This window comes from Chrysoperla carnea, chromosome 1 (genome assembly GCF_905475395.1).
Source record: "Chrysoperla carnea chromosome 1, inChrCarn1.1, whole genome shotgun sequence".
NCBI lineage: Eukaryota > Metazoa > Arthropoda > Insecta > Neuroptera > Chrysopidae > Chrysoperla > Chrysoperla carnea.
The window spans coordinates 103033846-103060423 of NC_058337.1; the positions used below are offsets into that span (position 1 = coordinate 103033846).

At 29.2% G+C, this 26578-nt stretch overlaps 1 protein-coding gene across 1 annotated transcript; it reads right to left on the bottom strand.

The window, feature by feature from the left end:
• Positions 1 to 3078: 3078 nt before the first annotated feature.
• Positions 3079 to 23664, bottom strand: LOC123303437 (dedicator of cytokinesis protein 11). The gene is made up of 10 exons (XM_044886280.1): positions 23492 to 23664; positions 16926 to 17215; positions 15906 to 16215; positions 13469 to 15296; positions 11798 to 12471; positions 11149 to 11295; positions 10315 to 10639; positions 8528 to 8977; positions 5183 to 7685; positions 3079 to 3820 (listed from the first exon to the last, which is right to left on the bottom strand). The coding sequence occupies exons 1-10, from the start codon at positions 23588 to 23590 to the stop codon at positions 3586 to 3588; spliced, it is 6861 nt and encodes a 2286-aa protein (XP_044742215.1). The 5' UTR covers positions 23591 to 23664; the 3' UTR covers positions 3079 to 3585.
• Between the last annotated feature and the right edge of the window lie 2914 nt (positions 23665 to 26578).

A 26578-nucleotide genomic window follows, 5' to 3' on the forward strand; every position in this document is an offset into this window, starting at 1 on the left:
TTACTTTTTAAGTTAATAAAATTTTTATTTTTATTTTAAAATATATTCGTTTTTCTCTTTATCAAAAAATATTTAACCTTGACCTTTTCGGGAACAAGATTTCCGTAAGAATATCCTTCAAACAGAAATAGAAGGGGAAATTGTTTCAGCCAAACGGTTCGATCTTCTATTTAGAATACAACGGCATAAAATTTACATTCTGTATTCTATATCTATTTTCAAAAAAGCGCAGACTATAATCTCAAAAACGGGAAAGATTAAGGCAGAGGGTACAAATTGTAGCGCAGCTTGATGGGGTAACATATGAAAATAAATTAAGCTTTAATATATTTAATAACATAAATTGTTATATGTATTTTTTTATTTTAAATAATATAATTACAAGTTTTTTTATTTTCATATATAAATTACTAATAAAATGGCAAGTATTTGTATTTATTTATTTAATTATTTTATTATTAACATCAAATAGAAATTTTTATTTAACAATTAATTATTTAATTAATTAATTTAATATAAATATAAAATAATGTGTGATGTATGTGCGTTTATTTTATATTAATAGTTGAATTTTTTATTGATTGATGGCAAGACAAGAAAATCAATTGAATCAATTTATTAATCTATTTTAATATAAAATATAATAAACCTGTTAAAATATAATATATTTATAAATAAATTAATTGATTTAAATCATTTATAAATATATTTGAATTTAAATTAAACTAAAATATAATAAAATATTATTATGTAATAATTGAATTCACAGCCAACATATAAAATTATTAATTAAATTTATAATCAACACAAACTTTAATAATTAACACAAACAAAACAAACATTTAATTAATTATATTTAAAAATAAATAACATTTCAATTCAAAGAGAATATACAGATGAAGTTCGTTCAAATTTGTTAGACATGTCGTTTAACCAAATAAGCTATAATCAGACAATCTAATCTGAGTTGCGTCCAAATTTACAGTAAAACTGAACAATTATGTCCGGTACCCATGCGTGCCAAACGGAATGCCTAGTTTACTAGCCTTTGAGCTCAAAAATTGTGAGAAATTATTTAAAAAAGCAAATTTACTTATTGATATCATTTAAAAAACGACTCTTTACATCGACCGTTAGCAACACTTTTCTCAATAGAATCAACATGATGAGTTTCTCAATAAAATTTATCAGTCAACCAACTCTAAAGCGGATCTTGAAAGATTATAGTTAAAATTATAATTTTGAATGCTACAGAATAAATTGTCAGATAATAGTCTAACAATAATTCTTAAAAACTTTATAAATGGTAATTGATTTTTTAAATTCTTTCGAATAAAAGAGCGATATTTAACAAATCTAACTTTGACTGACACTAAAAATGGCGAACTCTGTAATAATAAATTTCCAATACTGTATGTTTTAGACCGCTGGTACCTTATAAAATAGAAAACATTTCGTTGAATGTAAATCTTTATAAGGAACAACAGGTCTGAAAGATTTAAATGTAATGATGAAGGATTTAAATGTACAAAGTGTTGACGTCATAGCCTGCGACTGCCAGAGAATACATATCAAAAGTTGTTGCAAGAATAAAATTATTTAAGATGTTTGTCTCCGTACAATACTGTAAAAATATTTTGGACTACGTACAATGCAACCATTTCTCATAATAAATATTGTGTACCAAGTGATGTGTTAATATAGATATCTCTCTTCAACCACTAATACTCTAACTATCAATAATTTTTTTTTTTTAAACTCAGAACAAATACATCAAAGTTTAGTAAGTTTCTTAAAAATATCATGAAGTTTGGTTTTTTTTTTAGAATTATCTCGAATCAGAGGGGTCAATCGACTTCAAATTTTTATGGTAATCTATATATATAAAAAGAGAGTGTTTGTTTGTATGTCCCCGATTTTCCCTAAAACTAACCATTGACCTTCGGTAGGGGATTATGTCATTGGGTAGCCCTTAGGCTCCCATTGTGAATAAGGGAGTTTGGTGGGGGTGGAATTAAAAATGATCTAGGAATTGATAGAAAATAGATTAAAAAATAGTTCTAATAGTACAATAGGCCCCACTGTCAATAGTACAATTTTCTAGAATTTTCTCGAACATTCTGGAATGTTCTATGGATTTCTATCGAATTTTCTAGAACTTTCTCGAATATTCTCGAATGTTGTATGGATTTTTATTGAATTTTATCAAAATTTTTCGAACAATCTGGAATGTTCCATGGGTTTCTGTCGAATTTTCTCGAACATTCTGGAATGTTCCATGGGTTTCTATCGATCTTTCCCTTACTTTTCCGTACACACAGAGAGTGTAGACATAATATTGGGATCGGCCAAAAAAATCTTACTGTTCCGTACACACAGAGAGAATAAAAAAAAAAGTCTTTCATTTAACAATTTTGATATTTAAATGTGCAAAAACAACCCAGCGAAGCGGGTTTAACAGCTAGTTTTATTATAAGTATAAAAAAAATTTAGAATTTTCTGACACTATGCTCACAGCGAGACAACAGCCTTAATTGATTATATCTTTCATGTTTATCAATTGATTATAATTTTTATTTCAGATCTTGCCATCTATTCTCGCACATGTGTATTCGATTCGGAAAAGCGGATTAACTGATATCAGATTTTCAGCTTCACATTCAAAAAATATTTTGGCGTTTAAAGTGGGAAAAATAATCATCGGAAACAGTCAGTATTTGTTGTGGATATTAACAGCTTTAACTCTATATTCTCTTTGATTAAAAATATATTATTTTATTATTTAATAATAATTATTAATTACATTATATTAAATATTATTATTAAATAATAAATAATTTTATAGGATATTTCTACGCAAACAACATAAATAACTATTATATTATTTAACTTGTATAATATAAAATGATAGTTTTATTGTTGATGACTGATGAATATTAAAATGATATATTGTATTTTGTGTGATAGGTTTCTTGTTTTTTTGTTTGCAGTCTTTAAACATTTAATTTCATATAAATTTTGTATCAAAAACAAACAAAGTTAAAATACTTTATAAAAAATGGTTTTTGTGTATGTAAATCTATCTACTCTCTCATTTTATTTGAGATTCATTAATTTGTTCTATGAAATGACTAATTTGGAATTATTTTACTATGAATTCAAAATAAAATTTATAGACCTAGGGCCAAACATAGTATTTGACAATCATTTCAAAATGGCTAATTTGAGAGTCAGTTGTCAATGTTGTAACAGCTTTTCCTCCACGAAAATCTACATAGCCATGAATATTCTTTGAGGACAATATTCAATTATCTTATTTAAAATATCGTCCTCAATGAATCAACTTAAAACTTGTTGTGCAGTAAACAATTTTTCAGGTTTCCTGAAAGAGAAGGCGTTGGCTATACAAATTTTCGTGGAGGAAAATTTTAGGCGTGAATGACTTCAACAGGTGCCTCTAAAATTTCCAGCCGTTCGAAAATAATTTTCAAATATTACGACTGAGACTAGATCTATTAATAATGACTAGTTTTTTTAAAATTTTTAAATAATAAATAAATAATAATTACTAATTGAATAAATTTATTATGCAGTACTTGAATTATATGATGCTCCACTAATTGCACTAAATAATGCTAAACTATTACGTTTAAAACTACCAGTCTCGTCATGTGGCCATAATGCTTCACCAAATAATGTTGATAATTGTATACATAATTTTTTATAATTTGCTCGTAGTGCTTCTTGATATTCACATTGGTCGGATGTTATTAATTTACTATTGATTTGTAATGCTGTATAACATATTTTTAAAAAGTCTCTGAAAAAATTAAAATAAAAAGTATTAACATTTGTTTAATTTATGTTTTGTATTCATTGGTTTAATAAAATTTGTATTTTCGCAAGTATTTGAACTGATAAAGGAATAGAGAATAAAGTTAAAATTAAAACACCCACTTCTCATTTTACTCACATCCCCTCATCAACTTGAAAGGAACTGATGATCTTCTATAACGATTGAAAAGGGGTACCAAGAATTGTATTATCCAGGGACCCTGACATGGTTAATCCGGCCCTGAGTGGAGTTTACGCGGGGCCATATTATACGATGTGATAATAATTCCGAAAAAGAATCAACCAAAAAACTGGGATTAGATCCATACGATATCGCATTTCTTATTAATAGATTTTTGGCGCGTATATAAGCATTTCGTGTCTGCTAGATTACTAGAAGTTCTTCTAGTAGAAGATACAAGTAGATTTTCCAAACTTTATTCAATTGATTCATTTTACTCCATTTGGTTCCCTCAACGACATGTGAAAATGCTGCTGAAATATTTGAATTAAGGGTGTTGACTATCATCAAATCAGAGTTAAGACAACGCGATAGCTAATTATGCAATTAAAGATTCAAATATTTTTTTTTCGGTGTTTTCTCTTGAGAAAATCTAAATTCAATTTGAAAAAGTCAATATCATGTTAGGTAATCAATATGTTACCTAAATTTATTTAAAATTTATCATATTGATTACAATCGGATGTTGGTTATCATTTATGTACTGATGCAGAGGCGTAGCATGAGATGCCAAAATGAATAGCCTTCAATTTTTTATTATAAAAATTTAAGCTTTACAAGAGAATATTGACTTGAATATAATATTATCTATGTTTCTTGAATTTTTCTAAGATTTTCTGATGATCAGTAAATGAACGTAATCATAGAGTTAAACCAAAAAAACCCTAGATCTGTGCTACCTCAACCCCATTAAAGATATGGCCAACTTGTGGAGAAAGCAATCACAGGGAAAAACTATTAATTTTTCCTCAAAAAATTTAGATACTGTTCACGCTAATTATCTACTCCAAATTATCTTAACGTGAGACTCAGGCTAAACACACGATAGTGTCCGTATATCCTTACCGAACAAGTTATTACTTTAAAACTATCTTTTTCAGTTAACTGAATTAAATAGTAACTAGACTTGTGCGTATTTTGTACATTTAGTAAAAAAGTACCCTAAACTATGACTGAGAAAATATTAAACCGTCCTGTGAAAGTCTCATAGAATTTTGATTAGCCGTTCAAAATTAGCCTGAACAAACACGCATTTCAATTTTATTAATATAGATTTTGATTATAATTTTTAAAAAAAAATTTATAGAGACAAATGATGAAACATACCTGAATATATCTTTTAATTCGTCAACTTTATCATCTGGATATAAATTCGACAATGTTGGATCTAAAAACACAGACGCATAAGCTAATGGACCAGCATTCACTTGTACACAAACACTGCCTTGTAAACGTAATTGTAATTTTTTGATATCAGTCGGTTCATTAAACACTACATCTTCTAATTCACTAACACGTTGGGTCATCTCATCAATAGCTACTTCTATCGGTGATAACTCTTCGGAACGACGCTCACACACACTAATCCGTTTCTTAACATATGGAAATGAATATTGTGTTGTTAATATCGTTCGACGTTTCCATTGTTCTTCGGGTGTACCATGCGCTCTACTACCATCTCTCGTAAATGGTGTTTCATACATAAAACATGAAATATCATGATTTAATTCGAATTCCGTTTGTCTTTGAGTTTTATTCACGTTATTAAAATATGGTACAACATGTGTAACTTGAATATATCCATATTGTTTTAAATCTAAATCATTTGCGTTAATCGGTAACGAATTTTGTATGATTTTAATATGATTCGAACCATATTTTAAGCTATATTGATTTTGTAAACGTTCTGAGATTTCACTTAAAGTTGTAACTTTTGGTTCTTTATAAATATACTCAATTCCATCCATTTCTTCAAAATAATTCTGTGAATAGAATGCAACGCGATAAAATCGTCCTAATAATCGTTTACCAGATTTCATTACATCGATTATTTTATTATAATTCTTTGCTAAATTTGTGTACGCATGTGCTAATTGATTATAATCATGTTTTCGCTCGTAAATTGGTATAATTAATCGATACAGATCACCTAATAATTCGTATCGTTCACTTTGTTCGACATAATGCACACACTGTTCGAGTTGTTCGAGTAAAAGATATTCGTTGTATTGGACTGTATCTTGAATTCCATCATCTAATTTTAACGATCTTTCATCTTTATCAATATTCGAAGAAATTTTATTAAAATTATCAGCTCCCCATTCATTTAAATTTTTTAATTTTAAATATTCTGCCATTAATGCTGCAATATGGAGTTGACACATAGCAGCTTCTGAGTAATTTCCATCATGTAAATGATTTTTGGTCATTGTTTCCAACCACGTTCGTCGTAATTCTGGTGTTGAAGCATAAGAATTTGCTAAACTATGTTGTAAATCCACCAACATTTCTGGATCATAATGATGTTCTCGCATTTGTAACGTCGCCATTAGAACAGTTCGTATACGTTTTGTTAAATCTTTAACCTCTAATGGAAAATTTGTACCTTTCATTGCCTTATCACTCAACGCGTAGGAGTTGATTAAACTTAAACTTTCTTGAAAGCGCGCATTATTTAAATCATTAAACAATTGTATATTTCCAATTATTTGCGAAACTGAGATAATAACTTGTAAATGTACTCGAGTTAAACTATTTTGATTCATATATTGAAAATTACTACGCATTAATAAATATAAAATCGCACACGCTTCTTGTCGAATTAATTGTATTCGACTATTACATAATCGTAAGATCTCATAACATAAATGTCCACATAATTGTGTGACCATGGCATTATTGTTCCCGAACAAAACTATCGAATAAACATTGATAAACGCACGCAACGATGCGAAAACATTCTTTAATAACAGCTCAGAAGATTCTAATTGTAAATAAAGTAAATAAATATCGAAAATTTTATGCATAAGAATATTATCACCATCGGCTTCTAGCAATTTTTTATTAAAATTCATCGAATATAAACCGATACAATCTAGAACGACTAAACCACATTCCGTTGATAAATTTCCATCAAGTTTTGATTCGTATATTTTCTTCTTCTCATTTTCTTGTTTTATTAAGTTGTTATCTTCACCATCAGAACCACGTGGAGTGGTTAATGTAGATGAAAGCGTTTGATTGAATTCCGTTGCCGGATTCATTCTTGCTGGTAATGTGTGTGCTTTTAATTTTTTACTCTGATCAACATTAGATTGTTGATTCGTTGATTGTAAGTCATTTGATACGCCAGTTGAAGGTTGATGTTTACCTTGGTATTTAAAACAATATAAACATTTCTCTAATAAAATAAAAAAGTTAAACAGATCCAAATCAGATGCATGTTGCCACCAAGTTATTAATTGATCATCTCCAATATATTTTAATATAAATAATACACATATTAATAAATCCTTGATTTCTGTTATATGTAGATGATCGTTACGATGATGTAATTGTGTTTGTGATGTAATTATACTGATTGATCGATTATGTTTATTTATTTTGTAGTTATTTAATAATAATTCTGTGTTATTATTTGCTGGTATTATATCATTTGAATCGGTATTATTATTGTTATGTTGTTCTTCATCAACATTAGCAATATTTCGTATAATTGTTGTTTCTTGTGATATTGTGGATGTCCCATCACCATAACCTCCTCCTCCACCGCCAGACATTGTTGAAACGTCTGAATCTAATGACATGGATGAATTACCATTTATTAACGCTGGAAAAAAATTAATAATTATTAGCGATAAATAATAAATGATACATGCAATATTCAGGCTGGATCATTTTATTCCATTTTGACAAATGTCTTACAGAGCTAGTTGGATATAGAAGAATATTTCAAACAAAAGTTAACTTTAATGTAAGAAATGAGCTCGATCATCATGAAAAACAAGTAATAACAAAGAAACTGATAGCTCTTATAATATATGTAATCCTCTTATATGGACAGTTGGCATAGGACAGAATGTCCCAGCTTTACGGTGCCGACAATATATTATTCTTTCTATCCTTCGAGAGACGTTGACAAAAAAACGCATGCATGTCAGCTTGAAAATTCTCTAAAATAGCAGTAGCAGATGCGCAAAACAGACTTAGTCACTCGGAGGATAGAGAACATGATACACTATCTGTCTCATTTTGGCGGAACAGCTTCCACTTAAGGGCCATCTATAAATTACGCCACACTAATTTTACGATTTTTAAACCCACCCCCTCCTCCTTATGAAAGGTAGTTACATTTTTGAAGCTCCACCTCCTTGGCGTGATTTCACATATTTTATAATTTAATAGAAATAATTTCATATATTTGAACATTTTTCACAATTTTTTTCCACAAACATTCAATGACCAGTCGTAAGCTTTTAACTAAGAGGAGGGCTGATCCCTACGCTAGCCCTACACTGCTTTGGTACTGAATAATTTTGCTTGCTTTCATTATTCGGGGCGAGGTCTGAGTGGATAGGTATTTATAACAAATGTATCGTTTTAAAAAGCATTTTCCTCCTTCTTTACTATGTTCATGTCTTCAAATCTTAAAAAAAGACATTTAGTACTTACTCTGTCCAGCAATAGCTGCAAAATATTGTGAATCGCGTAAGTGATGTATCGGTGATGCCGTTGTTGATGTACTATGCTGATCTATATATAACGTAAATCGATTCGATCGTACATTATGATGTGGTGTACAACGTGTGTCAGTTGTCGAAGACGATGAATATTTATTTAAATAATTCATACTGTTCGATGTTGTTGCTGCTTTATTTGTACACGAATTTGTATTAGTTTTACATGTGGTTGTATCAATATAAATCCGATGTAAATGTTCAAAAACAATATTTAAAAATGGTACATATAACATTGCAATACGTGATAATTGCCCTTTTGATTGATATCGATCATCAAACTCATGTTTTGCTAATAGATCACGTAATGTAATTATAGCGAGCTTACGTATTTGTGAATTCATTTCATCATTTAATATCGTACGTATTTCTTTTAAAAGTACACCTAAAACAAGAATATTAAATCAAAAATACGTGAATCCACAAAAAAAAAGAACAATCAAGGATTTTGATATAAATGTTGCGGGGGTGTGTAAAATTAATCATAAATGAAAGATGTTTTTATGACATTAGCTCGTCGCTATTAATGTCGTCTCATTTGTGAATTCTTCCAAATTGTTGCAAGATATTTCTCGATAATATTCACACATATTTGCTCTCAAGGTGCTTGTCTAACATCTTGTCATCTACAAAAATTTCCATATCATAGTCAAGAAGCTTAAAATCAATGAATATTCAATTTTATGCTCCCCGCGCAATTAAAAACTTTCCAGGTCATCTGAAGGAGAAATCTTCCACTGTGAAATATTTTTTAGAGGAAAACGTTCTGCAGTAACTGTTGGCCTTTGATCTATAAATCATTATTCCCACGAAATTCTATTTTTTCCTACTATTTTCCAATAATTCTATACTTTTTTTTAACTTAAAGACGTTATGTTAAGATAAGAAGATTAAGTCTATTTGTGCGTTTTATTATAGTTAGGTTAGAATGGTTGTCCTGGGGTGGGACACGATTAGACCATAGGGTTCATTTTGATACCAAAAAAGTGTTGCTCAACCCTGACTACTGCTCCATGAACCATTCGGAGCTGTTTAAGAACAGCAGCAGTGCTTTGACGTCAACGAACCTCTAGTCAGAAATGTCAAAGAAAGGCTGGATCAAGTGAGTCACTCTCTCATCTCCTCATGGTAAGAGCTGGACAGTGACATATAAGATGAGACATCGTTTCTTTCTCCTCCCCACTATGATAACTCCTGTAATAGTCGTGATACACTGTCAAAGCGTGCCTACTGCCTAGCTAGTGTCTTGTAATAGCCGCAAAAATTTTGCTAATAGAGGCACTTGGAATCGATATTTATATCTTCGGAATGCTTACGATTGTACTCAGACCATCTGTCTTGTAGTACCACAAGTACGTCCCCCCCCCCCATCTAAGATTGGCTTTTTAAAGATATTCTCTAACACCCGGATGCCTATTGATATTTGTTCCCAGCAGCATTGTGCCATTTCCAGCAAGCTCTTCGGCTTCACAAATTCCTAAAATATCCCTATGTCCCGGTACCCATACCAGGTTTACATTCATTTATTCCGCCAGCTCATTTGAGGACCTGCGTTATATTATGGTTTACACAATTTTTGTTAAAAAAACTTTTTTTATATCTTCCTCCGGTATTACAATCAAAAAATTTATTTTTAGTCGCCACTTTCCAAGATATTGATATCAAAATCTATGGTTATGCTATAATTTTTTTTTTGTAAAAGTTAATATTACTTGAACTTACCAACTAAATAATGATGTTTACAATATTCATTTGATAAATAATATTCATTTAATATGTTACTTGTTGTGTCCGAACTTGTACTTGCAGCTGCTGCGGATTTTGGACTTAAACGTGTATTTAATTGTACAGGTAAATTTAATATGATGTAATGTTCATGTGAACATATTATTTGAATTAATTTAAATTTATATTCGTTTAATGTCCGTTTTATTTGATAGTTGTTACTTGTACTTGTTATATTGTTGTTATCAATGTTATTAAATTTATCAATATATAAATTTATTAATTTAAATACTTGTCCACGATCCATAAACGATAAACATTTCTATAAAAAAAATTTATAACAATTAAGTATAATTATAGAATATTTGCAAAGAATATAAAATCCCAGAAATTTTGTATGAAAAATACAGAATATTTCCAAAGATACTTGACAAGAGTTCAAAATATTTGACAAGAATACATAATCCCAGAAATTTAGCATGAAAATGTGTACAATGGCTTTAGTTAAATGAACTGCCACAGAGTCTTCACTACTCTTTTCTCTTCCTAATAGTAAACTTGGCAATAAACTTGTGAACTTAGAAATTGTTTTAATTGTTAAGATAAAAAGAACAAATAGACACAAATCGTAGAGTTTAGGAAATTCTGACGACAATTTAAAAATAGTCGCAGATAAGGCTGAATGGATCTCGTTATTCTTTTAGATAAAAACAAATCCAATTGCCCTCAAAAAAACTTTTTGCTTATTATATTACCTGGCGCATTCCAGGAGGGATAATGGATACCTTAATTTTCTCCTAGCATTATAATGTAAAGGATGAGGTTACTTACTTTTAAAAAAATCGCTAAACTTGTATTTAATTCATATGTTTCGTGAGGCATTTCTTTATATTTACTTGTAATATATGGAACTAATACTTGTAATAATGTTTCAATTTTTTCAATATATTCTTTACTGAATCTTTCATGTCGGTGCATCTAAAAAACATAAAAAAATTAAATAATAAAGATTTTTTAATTAGAGTGAAAAAAAGACCATTTTTTATGGCACGACCAGGTACTGAGATATTATTGTACCCTAATTTTGTAGAAACAAAAATTCAAACTCATTGAAGTGGAAATTTTATTATTCAAGACCTGGAAAAGAATGTATGAAAAGTTGTTTTTTTCTGTTTACTATCAAATTAGATCCCGTTATAAAACTGCATCTGCATCATTTCAGAAGAAACAAAAGCAATCGGCACAACAGGGTGAACTTGTGAGGCATGTACATAGAATGAAAGTTAGTGGCTTTAGCACTAAGTAAAATGGAACTGTTTTTGTTCTAATTATTATCAATTTTGTTCAATATTCTTATCTTAATCGTTTATTTGTTAAAACATATAATTTTAGTTTAAAATTTTAACAGAAAATATTAATAATAACCCAGCATCCGATCGTGTCATATGAAACTAATGTATAAAAAAAAAATTAAACTCACTTTAATACGCCCAGTTGTTAATAAATACTGTGCCATACTTTTAATAATAATATCAAAAAAGAACGATGAATGTTTCATAAATTTATTAATTGTTAAAAAATCTGTATTATTTGGATGTAAAATTGTTGGTAAATGTTTAATCAATTCAAAATGTATTTGTTGTTTAATATGATTACTATTATTTGTTGTATTTATAATAAATACATATTTAATATACGATTGTACAATATCCGCACGTCCCGCATCATATAACATATGTATTAAATTAATTAATACACGTATAATATTTAATGATATATCATTTGATTGATTATTGATTGGTATTGATTGTTGTGATGTTATTAATAATATATTTAATAGATGATTTAATATTGTTGGTAAGAATTTTATTAACGTACGTAATTGTATTGCATGTAATGCTTTTAATATTTTACATAATTCTGTTTCATTTAATGAAATTATTTGTGATGATTTATTTAATTGTTGATCGCCATCATTGTTATCATCTTCTAATACTGGTGATTGTTGTTGAATAAATAAACGTTCGGATTGTATAAATAAATTATATAAATGTTGATCGATTGTGTTGATTGATGATATTAAGTTGAAATTTACTGTGAATATTGATCGTTGATTATCGATCCATGTTATATCAGGACCTGCATTTCCTTTGCCTGCAACAATTTTAAATTATGTATGATAACTAGTCGACTCGTGAGGAATTCCAGAGCGGTCTAAAAATGACTATGGGGTAAATCAGGGAATTTGATAAGAATATAAGTCAGGGACGGCCGAAAGGCCTGAGTTGGATAATAACGTCAACGTCACATCTTCTTCAGCTTCAGTTTGCTTGAATTCTCAATTTTCCAATATTATTTGTCATACTTTCACTCACGAATTTCAGACAATATCTCAGTTTTTTAAGATTTTTGGTCAGTAAACTTGAAAAATTACAAAAAATCAAAATTACAAGTATTTCAGGCCCTAGAATTGCGAAAATCGAATTCATGTAATTAGATAATCATTTTTTAAGATATTACCTGAAACCTTTCCAAGAAATTATCAAATAAATCCAATTTTTGTATTTTTTGGGTCAAGATTACCTTATGAATTACGTGTTATCAAAATTGTAAATAAAAAAAAATTGATTTTTTACAATTTTCTTAAGGAATACATCCCGGTTTTTAAAAAAAAATTCCGGAATTGATAAAACTGGGTGTTTAGAGTAACTTTGATCCAAAAAATACCGCCCGATGTCTTAAAGTCTTTTATTTTGAAGAGATTTTCAGTAATATTTAATTGAAATGAAATTTTCATTGTGATGCACTTTTAAGCCAAAAAGATCGTGTTTTTTACTTATGAAAACCCGAACCAAAAAGAAGGGTATTGTAAGTTTGACTGGTATGAGTGTCTGTAGCACCAAGGCGCCTTAACGGATAAATCGATTTTGATTTGTTTGTTTGAAAGGCAATTTAATGGAGACTGTTTTAGCTATATTTGAATTGCGAGTTTACGGTTCAGTACCTGAAACCTTTGTCGGAGTTTTATTTTAAATTTTGTTAATTGTACTTGTTATATCATAAATTCGTGACAATACTTTCAAGGGAATGTTTACGAAATTTTACAATTAAAACAAAACAAAACTACAATTAAAGTAAAAAAAATAATTACCTAATCCAAGCGGTTGTATTGATAAATATCCTGATGGTAAATGTGTTGCAACTGGCACACATTGTATATCAAAATTTAATTTACCCTTACACAACAATGGTATCCATGCATAACCAATACAATTTTCAACAATACAATTATTTGTCATTGTTGACGATGAACTATTTGATGAAATCGATGAAGCCGTTGATAGTTTTTTATTAATATCACATGAAACATGACAAAATGTAAATAATAGGTGATGTTGGGATGTGATGTTTATTGGTAATTGTATTTTAATTTCATCATACCACGATGGTGTTGTATTATGATGAAGTACCGTACAATATGTTTTATTTATAAATATACTTTTATTATTTGAATATTGTTTATAAATACATGCGATTGATTTAGCTTTGTTTAAATCATCCGTGGCACGTAATTCTACCGAGCACACAATATTACGTGCACGAGCAAACACTTTTTGTGTATCGAATAATAATTGTTGTGGGTATACGTAGAGGTTATTGATAAAAGTTGTATATGGATTTAGATCCTGTTCGTTATTTAATAAATATTCATTAAATTCACATATCTCGAAAGTTGGCGGATTTTCTGGTGGAATTGGATACGGTTTAATCGGTATTAAATTTGTTGATAATACATTTACGGTTGGTAACGTTTCACTGATTGTTATTTTTAACGTACCCGGGATAATAGTTAATTTATTCAATTTATCACTTTTACGATATTCCGCTAATATTTTCAACATATCTTCATCGGTTAAACGTTGATATTCTTGACGATATATTGCTGGAAATTCACTTGTTGCATCTAATTCATGGCTGTACATTTTAAATAAAGGTCGTGCACTCCATGCAAATGGCTGACGATATTGTTTCGTCCTTTGGCAGTATTGTTTAATTATTTTATGTAATTTAGCAGTCGATTTATGGGAATTATATTTTATATATGGCTCACACGTTTGTGTTATGTTACCCTGTAATATTTTATCGATTCGTATAACTAAATAAATTTCTGAATGTGCGTTTGTCAAACTTAAAATACATTGGTTTGGAAATCGTATCCATTGCGGATCGATATATTTCTTATAATCGATAATATTTAAACTTTCACTGTCTTCCTCGCTGATATTTTGTAATAGTGTACGAGAATATTCATCGTTAATATCAAAATAAAAGTTTTCGGTTAATTTTTTATTATTTCGTGCATCGAATAAGCATAAACTTGTAAAATATGGTTCGATTTGATTATATTGTTCACAACCACCTTCTTGTGCAGTATTATTGCCATCTATCGATGGTGTCTGTAATTTGAATTGTATATTCTCACATTTGACGAAAATCCGTTGCCCAAATTGTTCTTTATAAGGTTCTATCGAAGTTGATTGTGTTGTTGATTCGGTTAATGTTGAAGATTTTATTTGTTGAGCAACGGGGTAATAAATATGAAATAATTGTTTACGTGAATGTCGTCTAGCATGTGCTATTGAAAGCTCTGTTTCTCGTGCATATTTTATTAATTGTGGATTCATACTTTGTTCTAAACTTTTTAGTGTGCCGTATTCAAGAGATGTGTTGTTTGTTGATGTAGGACTTGAAGATGCGGATGTTGTTGTATTGTTTTGAACGTTTGTTGATTTAGTTGTCGAATTAGAACGTTCTAACGATGATGAACGTTTCTCTTCTTGTAATTTGTTTTGTTGTAATACTGTACTCAATTTATTGATCCAATCTTTATATTCAATTTCATTGTCAGCAGCTAAACTGTACGATTTATGTCCTGCAGTCATGCGTAGTTCAAAACAAAAACGTCCTTTTTTTACATTCTGTAATTAATACGTGAGATATATTAATTTGTTGGGGCCAAATAGATTTTTTTCTTACAAAAGATGAAATAATTAAAAAATATTGACATACGCTTCAAGCGCCTGAATTCTTTTCTAAGCATAAGTCTCACATTGACCTCATGAGAAATCAAATAGTTGATTATAGAATTCATGATTAAGTCTCAGGACTACTCCAAAAGTATTCAAATTTTAAGGTTAATACCAGAATCTGGAGAGAGCCTACCTGATAATCCCATTTCAAAGGAAAAATTGGATGATCGTAATGCTTATAAAAAGAATTTAGAAAGGCATTTTTGAGGAATTTATTTACTAGACAGCATCATATGTATTACGGTAGTGTGCAATAAGAATGAGAAAGGCTATCTTTCAATCTTAATCTCTGCCATGATGTAGAGAGAGAGAAAGGCAGATATTGACAGCAAACGCAGTTTATCGTTTTTTTGTGGGGCAAGTTATTTTTTCTCTAGGCGCATAGACCAGTAATTTAATATTTAACTTTATGTTATTATTAATATTTCGTTGATTTATGATTATCTCTCCTAATCTTTTGTAAGACCAAAGTGAATAAATACAAACAAATATACTTACTGTAATAACTTCTGTACAAAAATCCATAACAATAGTAACTTTAGCATCACCCTTTTTCTCATCTTTATACAATTCTAAAATATATGTACCATCAACTTCTTGTCGAAGATAACAATAACGTTTTTTAAATGATTTCGAGCCAATATTCGGGAACATTCGATCTGTATTATTTATATCGGGACCTTTCATTAGATATCCTTGTTTCGTAATTCTTGTATTCTTTAAATTTGTTTCGTTCTCATCTGCTGTCATTTTATCTATGTCGGTATCGATTTCATAAATATCGGCGCTATATTCTTCTAATTTAATTCTATGAAAATAAATTATTCATTATTAAACTTTGGAATTAGAACCGTAAAAAAATTGAAATTAGAACCGTATACCTTCGACTTTAAATCAAACAATGACAATTATGTGAATAACATAAACCGATATTTAGGCTGAAAAAGCCATTAGTTACAACGATACGCTTCGGTTAATTATTAGGACTAGAAGGTATATAGTTCAATTCCTGTTTATTTTAAAAATAAACTTTGGAAACAACGCAACCGCGACAAGATATGGCAATATTATTATTATCTTAAATATTTTTTTAACCCATCAATATTAAATCGACGCGAGAAATCGCTCTATGTATGTGGTTTTGAACTAAGAACGATATCTCAAGAACTGTGTGTCTTATCAAATGAATCCAATTTTTTTATTTTTGGAGTTAAATTACCTTATGTGTTGGGTTTTATTTAAAATTGGAGAAACCAAATTTTTTTCGATTTTAAAAAATCCGAAAAAATTATGAATCTTTTTGCCGGATTTTAATAAAACTCGGTATAAAGAACATTTGTCTCAAAGAATTAACAAAGAAAAACGTTCATTTCAAGATTAATCGGATATTTTCTAAGATGTTGGTCTGAAATCTCTCTTCGTATGGGATTTTGGACTATGGACGATATCTCAGAAACTGCGCACTGATAAATATCGCATCTCAGTTGCGTGTGTCTCAAAATTTACCTTCAAACTTACTTGGGTAAATCAATAAAAGTCGTTGAATATTGATGATACTTATAATGTATTAAATTCCAATTGGATGTGTAACTTTGTATACACATTTTAGTGAACAAATTACAATCGTTAATATCACTGGTATTAGGTATGATGGGTATTAGGGTACGATAACGTCTTGGTAGAACCACTTGTGAAACATCATCAGACGGATACAATAATAGTTCACGATGTGTATCATTTTGTATGACAGTCTTATTTTTTAATATGTAGTTCTCGAAATCTATTGGTTCTATTAATTGTGTTTTATTCTGTAAACAAAAAATTAAATTATTACACTATGTTATAAAGAGAAAAATTTGTTTTTTTGTAACTCAAAAACTACTGAAAAAAATTTTTCACCAATATAAAGCTACATTATTAGCGAGTAACATGGGCTGTATTCTGGGACTACAGATATTTTTCTTATTCCTCTGTACCCAGGTGTGAAAAATGAAATTGGGGAAAATTAACAGGTAGAATATATACCTATAACATATCCAAATTTTAAATCGATAGAAAAAAAGGTATAATCGCAGTAATTGATATTCAATTGTAGGTTAGGTTAGGTTAGGCTCGAGTGGCTGTCCTGGGGTGGTACACACTTAGACCATAGGGTCCGTTGTGATACCGAAAAAGGGTTGGCCCATTCCCGGCTACTACTCCATGAACCATTTGGAGCTGTTTAAGAACAGCAGGAGAGCTTTGACGTCGACGAACTCCAGGTCGGAGAGGTCGTCAAAGAGAGGCTGGCTCAAGTAAGTTCATCTCTTCATGACAAGAGCTGGGCATTTGGAAAGATGAGACATTGTCTCCTCCTCCTCACCACTGTGACAGTTCCTGCAGTAATCGTGATACACTGCCAGGCCCAGGCAAATTCAATTGTAACTTTAACCCTTCTTAAATGGAAAACCGTTTTTCTTTACAAATTTTTTTTGTCCATCAACAAATATTTAACAGTATTCTTAAAAAAATTATCAAGTTTCACTCCCTACTACGTAATTAGACACATTAAGGGTTGCCATATTCAAACATTCTCTCTTGTAAAATATACTTAATGAATTTATCTTCAAACAGAGAAAAAATGTAAAAATTCAAAGTAAAAAAGCGACATAATAAAAATTCCGGAAATTATTAGATAAAAATAAATAATAATGTACATTAGCGTTATCTAAAATGTACACAAATAGAAAAAGTACAAACGCACAAAATAAAGGAAATTTTAGTAATGTAAAAAATTATCATACTTAGATAGTTTGAAAAATTTAAGTAGGAATTCATATAAGAATTCTTTAAATATTCTGCATATACTTACTGAATTCTTTAAATATCCTGCATATACTGTTTGCATTTGTTAAAATTGTTAATTTACAGTCAATATATTAAGTAATTATGCTATACTTCATACATCAGCAAACAAAATCAAAAGAGGTTGCAAAATCATAGCTTGGGTCAAAATATGTACCCGAAAAATTTAGTTCTTTTGAACTAATTTATTTGAATTCGTCAAATAAAATTGAAAATCGATGCAAAAAAAAATTCAGTGCAGAGAATCAAACGTATTTCAAACAAATGTTTCTAAATAAGATATGTGGTTTTGCGGGTAGAATAAACAAGTTCTATTTAATTTTTAATATCAAATATAAGGATAGAGTTTATTTTATAGTAATTTTAAATCTCAACTTTGTTTTTAAGGTTCCGTAGCCAAATAACGCAACCCTCATAATTTATTCCAAATATAATAGCCTCTTATTACCTGCTTTGCTCATCACGCATTTGTATTGGGAAAAGTAGTCAGCAGGGTTAGGAAATATTTCAGCAGGTGTTGAATAAATGGATGGATATTAAGCATAGATAAAATAATAGTAATATTAAGAAGCCATAATAGAATGAAACAAATCTGTTCCAATAAATGAAAGAACTTAATGTCACTGCTATTTTTTAATCCCCGAACCAAAACGATTGGTGTTGTAAGTTTGATTGCTATGTATGGGTGTCAGTCTTTCTGTCTGTTACTGGCATCGTAGCTCTTAAACGAATAAAGCGATTTTAATTTTGTTTGTTTTTGTTTTTAAAGGTAATTGAATGGAAAGTGTTCTTAGCTATATTTCAAGTGCGAGTTTAGGGATTCGTATCCGAAACAGCTAAAAAGAGGATATGATCTTCAAAATCGGTTCAATTTGGAGAAGGCAATATTGAAAAAAAATAATTTAATGGAGACTGTTCTTATTTATGTTTTATGTGCCTGATTAGGGTTCCGTACCCGAAAAATTTGTCGGAGGTTTTTTAAATTTTGTAAATTTCACTTGTTTTAAGATTTAACCCAGCTTATGACTGCCATATTGACTGCTTAGCGTCATCAGTGATTTTCCCAACAGTGAAAATTAGAGATCAAATTTTTTAATTTTCAAAACGTGTGAGGTATCGTAGTCATCTTTAAAGAAAAACAGGTAAGTCATTTATTGTTTAAAATAAACCCAAAAAACAAAATTTCCAAGCCAAAAAGTTAATTTTTTTACTTTGATCAAAAAATTTGTTACTAACGGTACAAATTTAGTGACCAGTGCACTAAAAATTTATTACCAGTTTATGAAATTGCTACTTAAAGATATTACACGACTCCTGAATGTCCTTAAAATGAACTGGCGGAACAAATGATTGTAACACTGGTATGAGTACTGGGACACAGGGACGTTCCAGGAAATTTTGCGAGCTGCAAGCTGCTCCTTAAAGAGGATATCTTAAAAAAGGTCAATCTTAGATGGAGGGAGGAACTTAGTTGTGGTACTACAAGACAGATATATTCTGAGTAAAATCGTTCCGAAGATCTTATATCGCTTCCAAAAGCCTCTATTAGCAAAACTGTTACGGCGATTACAGGACACTGGTTAGGCGGCAGGCACGCTGAACGTTTGGGCCTGACAGTGTTTCACGACTATTACAGGAGCTGTTACAGTGGAGAGGAGGAAAAAACTATGTCTACTCTTCTCTGTTACTGTCCAGCTTTTGAGGAGATGGCAACTCACTTGAGTCAGCCTTTCTTTGACGACCTCTCCGACTTTAAGTCCGTTGACGTTAAATAACTCTTACTGTTCTTAAACACCTCCAAATGGTTCATGGAGGGTGGCGGAGATGGGCTAACCTTTTTTCAGTATTTATGGACCCTTTGGTTTAAGTGTGTATCACCCCAGAATAGCTACTCTAACCTAATCAACCCTAACCTTCAAATTTCTAAGGAAAAACTTGTGCAAAATTATAAATCGGTAAATACGGAGTTCACGTCAGCACCATATTAAGAAACTGCATTGCTCATTCAAAATGTTCAATTGAATACCCAATTAACTGAACTACCGCGTCTACCAGCCTCCACTGGAAAAATACTGAGCATAGACAATGAAAAAAGAAACTATAAAAAAAAATGTATGACACTAATATGGGAAAAAACCTGTCGTGTGTATAAAGTGTATAAAGGGTTCATAAATGAATAAATAATAAGATGCTGTAAGTAAGCACTTGAAAGAGTACTTAGCTTTAAGTAAGAGTATATAATTACAATAAATTTGTAAACATTATTAAATTAACTTATTATATTATCTAACTTCTTAACACAATATAAAAATAAATAAAATACGTCACACAGCAGCTGCGTAAACTAAGCGAATTTCCTCTTCAGACTTATTAGATAGTATAGCTTTGGCAAGGGTTGCATAGCTTGCTTGGCTTTAAGCAAAGAGTTATAAGATAGAGGAGAAGGTTACGTATACAGGCACAAATGCCATCTGGTATTTCTGTTACTAAATACCACTGTACTGGGTATTTTTTTACTGTACTGGGTACCTTTAACCCCGAGGTCCATAGATCGAAACTACACTCTGACTGGACACAATCACTAGAGGCGTTGAAACTCGTATACTCTTTTTTAACATTACCAGTAAGGGTAGCCTTCTCCTCTATGGCGTTTTGTCGGGGTTTCCGTGAAATATTTCCGGTGTTCTCAAGGAGGGTTTTCTCAGAATATTATCGGTATTTTAGCGGAATATTTATCAAGTTATTTCGTGAAGTCTACACAAATTTTGTGCTACTTTATTGTGGATTTGCATCAGTTTTTTGTCAAATATAGTTTATATACTGTTTACCGAAAATGTATAAAGAAATAAAATGATTTAGAAAACCCCATAAGAACAACGGTCATACTAATACTCCGTTGGAGCACCAGCAATACTCTGTTTATACTTCGTTAGAACACCAGCAATGCTCTGTTCATATTCCGTGAGAACCGACAATACTCCCTGAGAAAACTGTCAACACTTTGTTTATACTCCGTGGGAACCCTGACAGTACTCCACGGAAACCTCGAGAAAAGGTCGTAGGATTCTTGTGTCGCAATTGCATTTAAAATTCAGCTTTCCCACCGCTAAAACATTGCTTAAACTAAATCGATACCACAAAGTTTAAAGTAAGTCTTTTAGGAGGTTCGGCAATGGTGTTTAAACCGCAATGGAAATTCTATTATTGGTACAAAAACAGTAGCTTTCCTTTCCTTAAAGAAGAAATTCACTAATAGAGAGAAGTAGTTAACCTTGATGTTAGTTTATTTATTATTAAACAAAATATGCAGATATATTAAAATTATATATTTTCCTTATCTGCATATTTGTTGCATATTGTAATCATTAATAAAATAGAATTATTGTTATACATTAATTATTATTATAGATAATCATAATTATTATTAATTATATTTTTATCTCATATATGAACTCATTATATTTTTATAAAGAATATCTTTATTCTTTATAAAAAAGAAGTTAAATGTTATATAGCGTTAACCAATAATTAAATATAATCAATTAAATTTCTCTTAAAATCAATAAAGTCTCTTTTTTTTATAAATAATTAACCGCTTTCTAATGTCACCTAAATTGAATATTTTTTACATCACGAATTGTGAGAATCTCCTTTTTTGAAGTCGGTATGAAATTGATAAAAATCGGCAGAATGGCAGTGGGAGAATAACCTTTAATTTTATAAAAAGTATCCATATACAGGGTGTCAATTAATTGTGGAACTACTGTAAAAAATTTTAAGGTGTTATTAAATTAACGACAATATGTACAATGTTGACCACATTGTAATCGAAATACGTATTTATTTTAGATTGATTTAAAAACGAAAAAATGGAACACCAAAAACGCTTTGAGATCGATTTTTTCGGACAAGACAGATCGAGATGCGGTTTTTTTTTTTGCATTCGACTCAGGAAGTCAATCATAAAATTTTTTACCTATTTTGATTCTATACACCCGTTGAGGTTTCAGCTCGATATCTCTTTTCGATTTTGAGCAATCATAGTAAGACACAGGCAGATGGATTTTTAGAGTAATTAATCTAGCCGTTACTCAATTAGAAATCTTGTTTTAAAATAGTAAAAGTAAAATCTTGATTAAAATTTAAAATTCAACAGCGTTTTGAACTTAAATTTAGGGTTCAGTACCGAAATTAAAATTGAATAGGTATTTGAAATTTGAATGGTACAAAACATCTAAATATTTCAGAAGTCAATGTGCTAATTTTTTATTTTACCCCCTGAAAGGGGTAATTTCGAAAATTCTTCCAAAAATCTATTTTTACGTTTAGTCATTACGCTAAAGTGATATCAATTGTATGTTTATAGACTATGTTTAAACCAGCGAATTAATGGAAATTGGCCGGTATAAATTAAGGCTGGTTCACTTTGAAAAATGTTACGCTTATGGGCATCTATCACGTAATAAACAGAATAAGGTGGCAGTAATATTTCAATAAAATTCATCCAAATTTTAAGCCCACTAATAGTATTTTTTTATGTATAAGTATTGATTTAGATTAAACTACCCTTTCTATTATTCGCCCACTTGAACTACGGATTTGGTATTTTGATCAGACCTTGCCCACGCAATGCAATATTATTAAGTAACTTTAAATTGTGTAATATTACACAGTCTTGTATATAGATTTCAGATAAACAAAAGCAATGACACCCTTGACAAAGTACCCATCATCGTATAAATAAAATTTGCATCATGAAACCGTGAAATCATTGTGGCATGAAATACAAAAATTTGTCATTGAATTACTGCTATAATAAAACAAACAATAGTGAATAGAAAACACGATGCCCATATATCCGTCTATAATTATATGAATTTATACATTGTTAATCAAAACTAATTTAAATAAATAAAAACTAATATACTCATCAAATATTTAATTTAATATAATCTACACCTATCAATGTCCTATTTTTTTAAGCAATTAGAAAGTAGTTGACTTAAAAAGTAAGGTTATATTTATAATATTATTTATTTATAAAAATCATAATATATTAATATTTTATACAAAAATTAATAAATATTAATTTTTAATTAATTGAACTATATTTTTTTTGATTATTAATATAAAAATATAAGCACCCATAATTATTAATAAATGTGTGGGTGTGTGTAACAATGATATCTGAATTAGATTTAATTAATAAAATTAAAAATATTTAAGTAATTCGAACTTACATGAACCGCACTCTCTCTAACAACTTGGGATACAGTTTCACGTACTTGGGCAGCCATCCCAGGCTTACCCAAACCTCGAGTAAATTTTCTTTCACTCATTTTATTATCCAGCTAAAAATGTTTACAATAATTAAATTAAAAAACATGTGAATGTTTTCTGATTCTTAAAAGAATCATTTGTTTTACACATTTTAAAAACACAAAATTAAATTAACACAAATATATAAATGTATTTAACACTAATTAAAAACTAATGTAAAAACATTTTTTAGGTATAGTTTGATAGATCAACTACAAAAAATATCTAATTTGTAATTGTTTACAAATATTATCTTGTAGACTGATTGAGCCAAACACAAACTAAACTCTAACTGGGTGGTTTTCTATTTCTATCAATTGTATCACTAACATATAAAACTACATATGAAAATGCTATCAGTCTATCAAATTCTTTTCTATTTTAATAATACGGTAGCATTACTAATTCTTATCGTAATTACGTTTATTAAAAAAACAATTATTTGCCAAATTAAATATAATATTGTTAAGAGTATGTATAAAAATTATGATTATATAAAATATTAAATATTATAAAATATTATTTATTTTAATATTTTTAATACAACTTTCAATGAAAGATGTCACTATCTGTTTACACTTGTTACATTAAAAATATCCCTAAACACAAACATTTGTGTTTGTGGTTCAATTGAAATCTTAAATATAAACTAGACAATTTTTGTATATTAATTTATTTTTAAATATTTTAATTGGTAAGAATAAACGTTTAAAAGGAATTTATTATTTATCGATAATGTGCATATTATTTAAATAAAAAAATACTTAAAATGTTTCAATAAATTTAAGATATCTTTATTAATTGCGTGTATTATATTAATAAATATACAGAGTGGACTTTAAAAATCGTATGTACAGGACCGGAGAACGCCTCCTGAAACTTTCCTGGTCCTTTGGCTTGTCTCTCTCCTAATTTTGAAACAGGATGCATTTTTATTGATTTAGATGAAAACGAAAAAACACTTTTTATGTGATTAGAATAAAAAACTTTTAATAATGTAGTTCATAGGCAAATCTTTCTAAGCATCGGCCACTCATATAATATTTCAGTCGTTATCTTGAATATACAATTCGAATACGTTTTCTAGAAGACGAAGCTAAAATGTCAATGAAATAAAACTGGAATTAGGAGTATAATTTTTCGGTATCCTGTTTAGTTTGCTAGATAATGAAGCCTGAAGATGGAAAGTATTTACTATTATGGTTGCAGAAAAGTCCTTTTAGAAATTTTCAAATCTCAGTAGAAACCCAATATCCAACTTTGAGTCATATTGGGTTAACTTTTTTGGATAGTTAATCATAGATGAGTTTTTTAACATTAATAATAATTATCTAATTCCATGTCCATTCGCATTTAATTAGGTAGCATAACAGGTCGTAATCGCCATAATTTTTATATAACGCTGTTATTTCTAGAAAATTTATATTATAATTATTATTTATACACATCCCTGGTTCATGACCTCTTAATAATATTTCTAAATACGCGCTTGCTTTAAATATTAAATATAAATGATTTAAGATTTTAAATTTTAATACTATTTTCGTGACCACTTTATACATCTGAACATAATACAATATGACATGGTACACACGAAAAACAAGGATTGTTAAATTTATTTTTGGATAAACGCAATTAAAATTTTGAGTCTTTTAATATTTAGAAACTTTGAAACTGTGATTCGAACATAATATGAAAATCAAATGCCTATAATGCGTTTATGTATGTTTTTGCCCTTAAAGATTTTCAGCGAATCGAATTGCAGAAAAGAGAGATTTAGAAGGAGTAAGAAACATCTTTTGGAATTTCTTAATTTTTTGGAAACATCTTTTGGAGTTTTAAGAAGGAACAAAAATTTTAAAAATAAAAAATTTATCATTTCAGCAATGCTTTATTAAAATAAAATATCAATATAATATTATTAAAATAAAAAAATTATCATAAGCAAAGTGAGGCCAAAGTTCTTCATGAACTGTATAGCCAAGGATTTATCTCTACCAAAGCAAATTTAATAAAAATAATATTTGCAAGGATATTAGTATTCTAAAACACAAAATTTGAAATTCATAAGCTGAATAATTCTATTAGCTCTAAAAATTGTAAAATATTGGTCGACCAAAATTCAGAAGAGATTAATTTTTATTGGTATAGGACAATGAAATCATTTCTCTAAATTAGATTCTGTATTTTAAAAAATTATTTACTAAATGTTTTCAAAAAAAAATTTTCAAAAATCTCTCAAAAACAGTACTAATATAGTACAGTTAAAGATTACAAATAAAGGAAAACGCATTTTACTAAAACCTCATGGAATGTGTTTCTTAGGTATCAATTATCATTATAAACGCATGAGTTAATGGCGCAAATGTTAATATTTGTTAATAAACAAAAAATTGTTAATCCAATGAAACGGTTAATATTAAAGTTGACTTACAAAACTCATAAATAGGCAACTTGAATGACATATACCTTATACATGTATAACAGTTTTCGATTATTTGACAAACACTTAACATTTACGTCAAACAAGTTGCCTAGCATGAGGTTTTACCAAAATGCGAACGGCTTCTTTCATTTTCCTTTATTAGCCAATTTTTGTGACATCTTTTACTGTACTAATATGTGAATTATCTATCACTAACGATATGAGAGCCATTGAGAAACACGCAAATATGTATGACCAAACGTAAAAATATATGACATTCATGTTTTTTCTTGTTACCCTCTAAATATAACATTAAGATATAAGTGTTAAATATAATATAAATAACACATATTATCTATTTTTACATATAAAAGTTTTAAAAATAAATATTTTGTGTTAAAATTTGTAAATATTTATATCTGAACTTGTTTTTATTATTTGATAGAAAAAGATAAATTGTATAATAGAATTATTGCCAAATTAAAGCGTGTGTCGCATGTAGGCATATTCGTTTATATGTTATTTTTTAATTTGTTCAAAATTTTTTTTCTACTACTTTAAAAATTTTTTTTTGGCATTAATT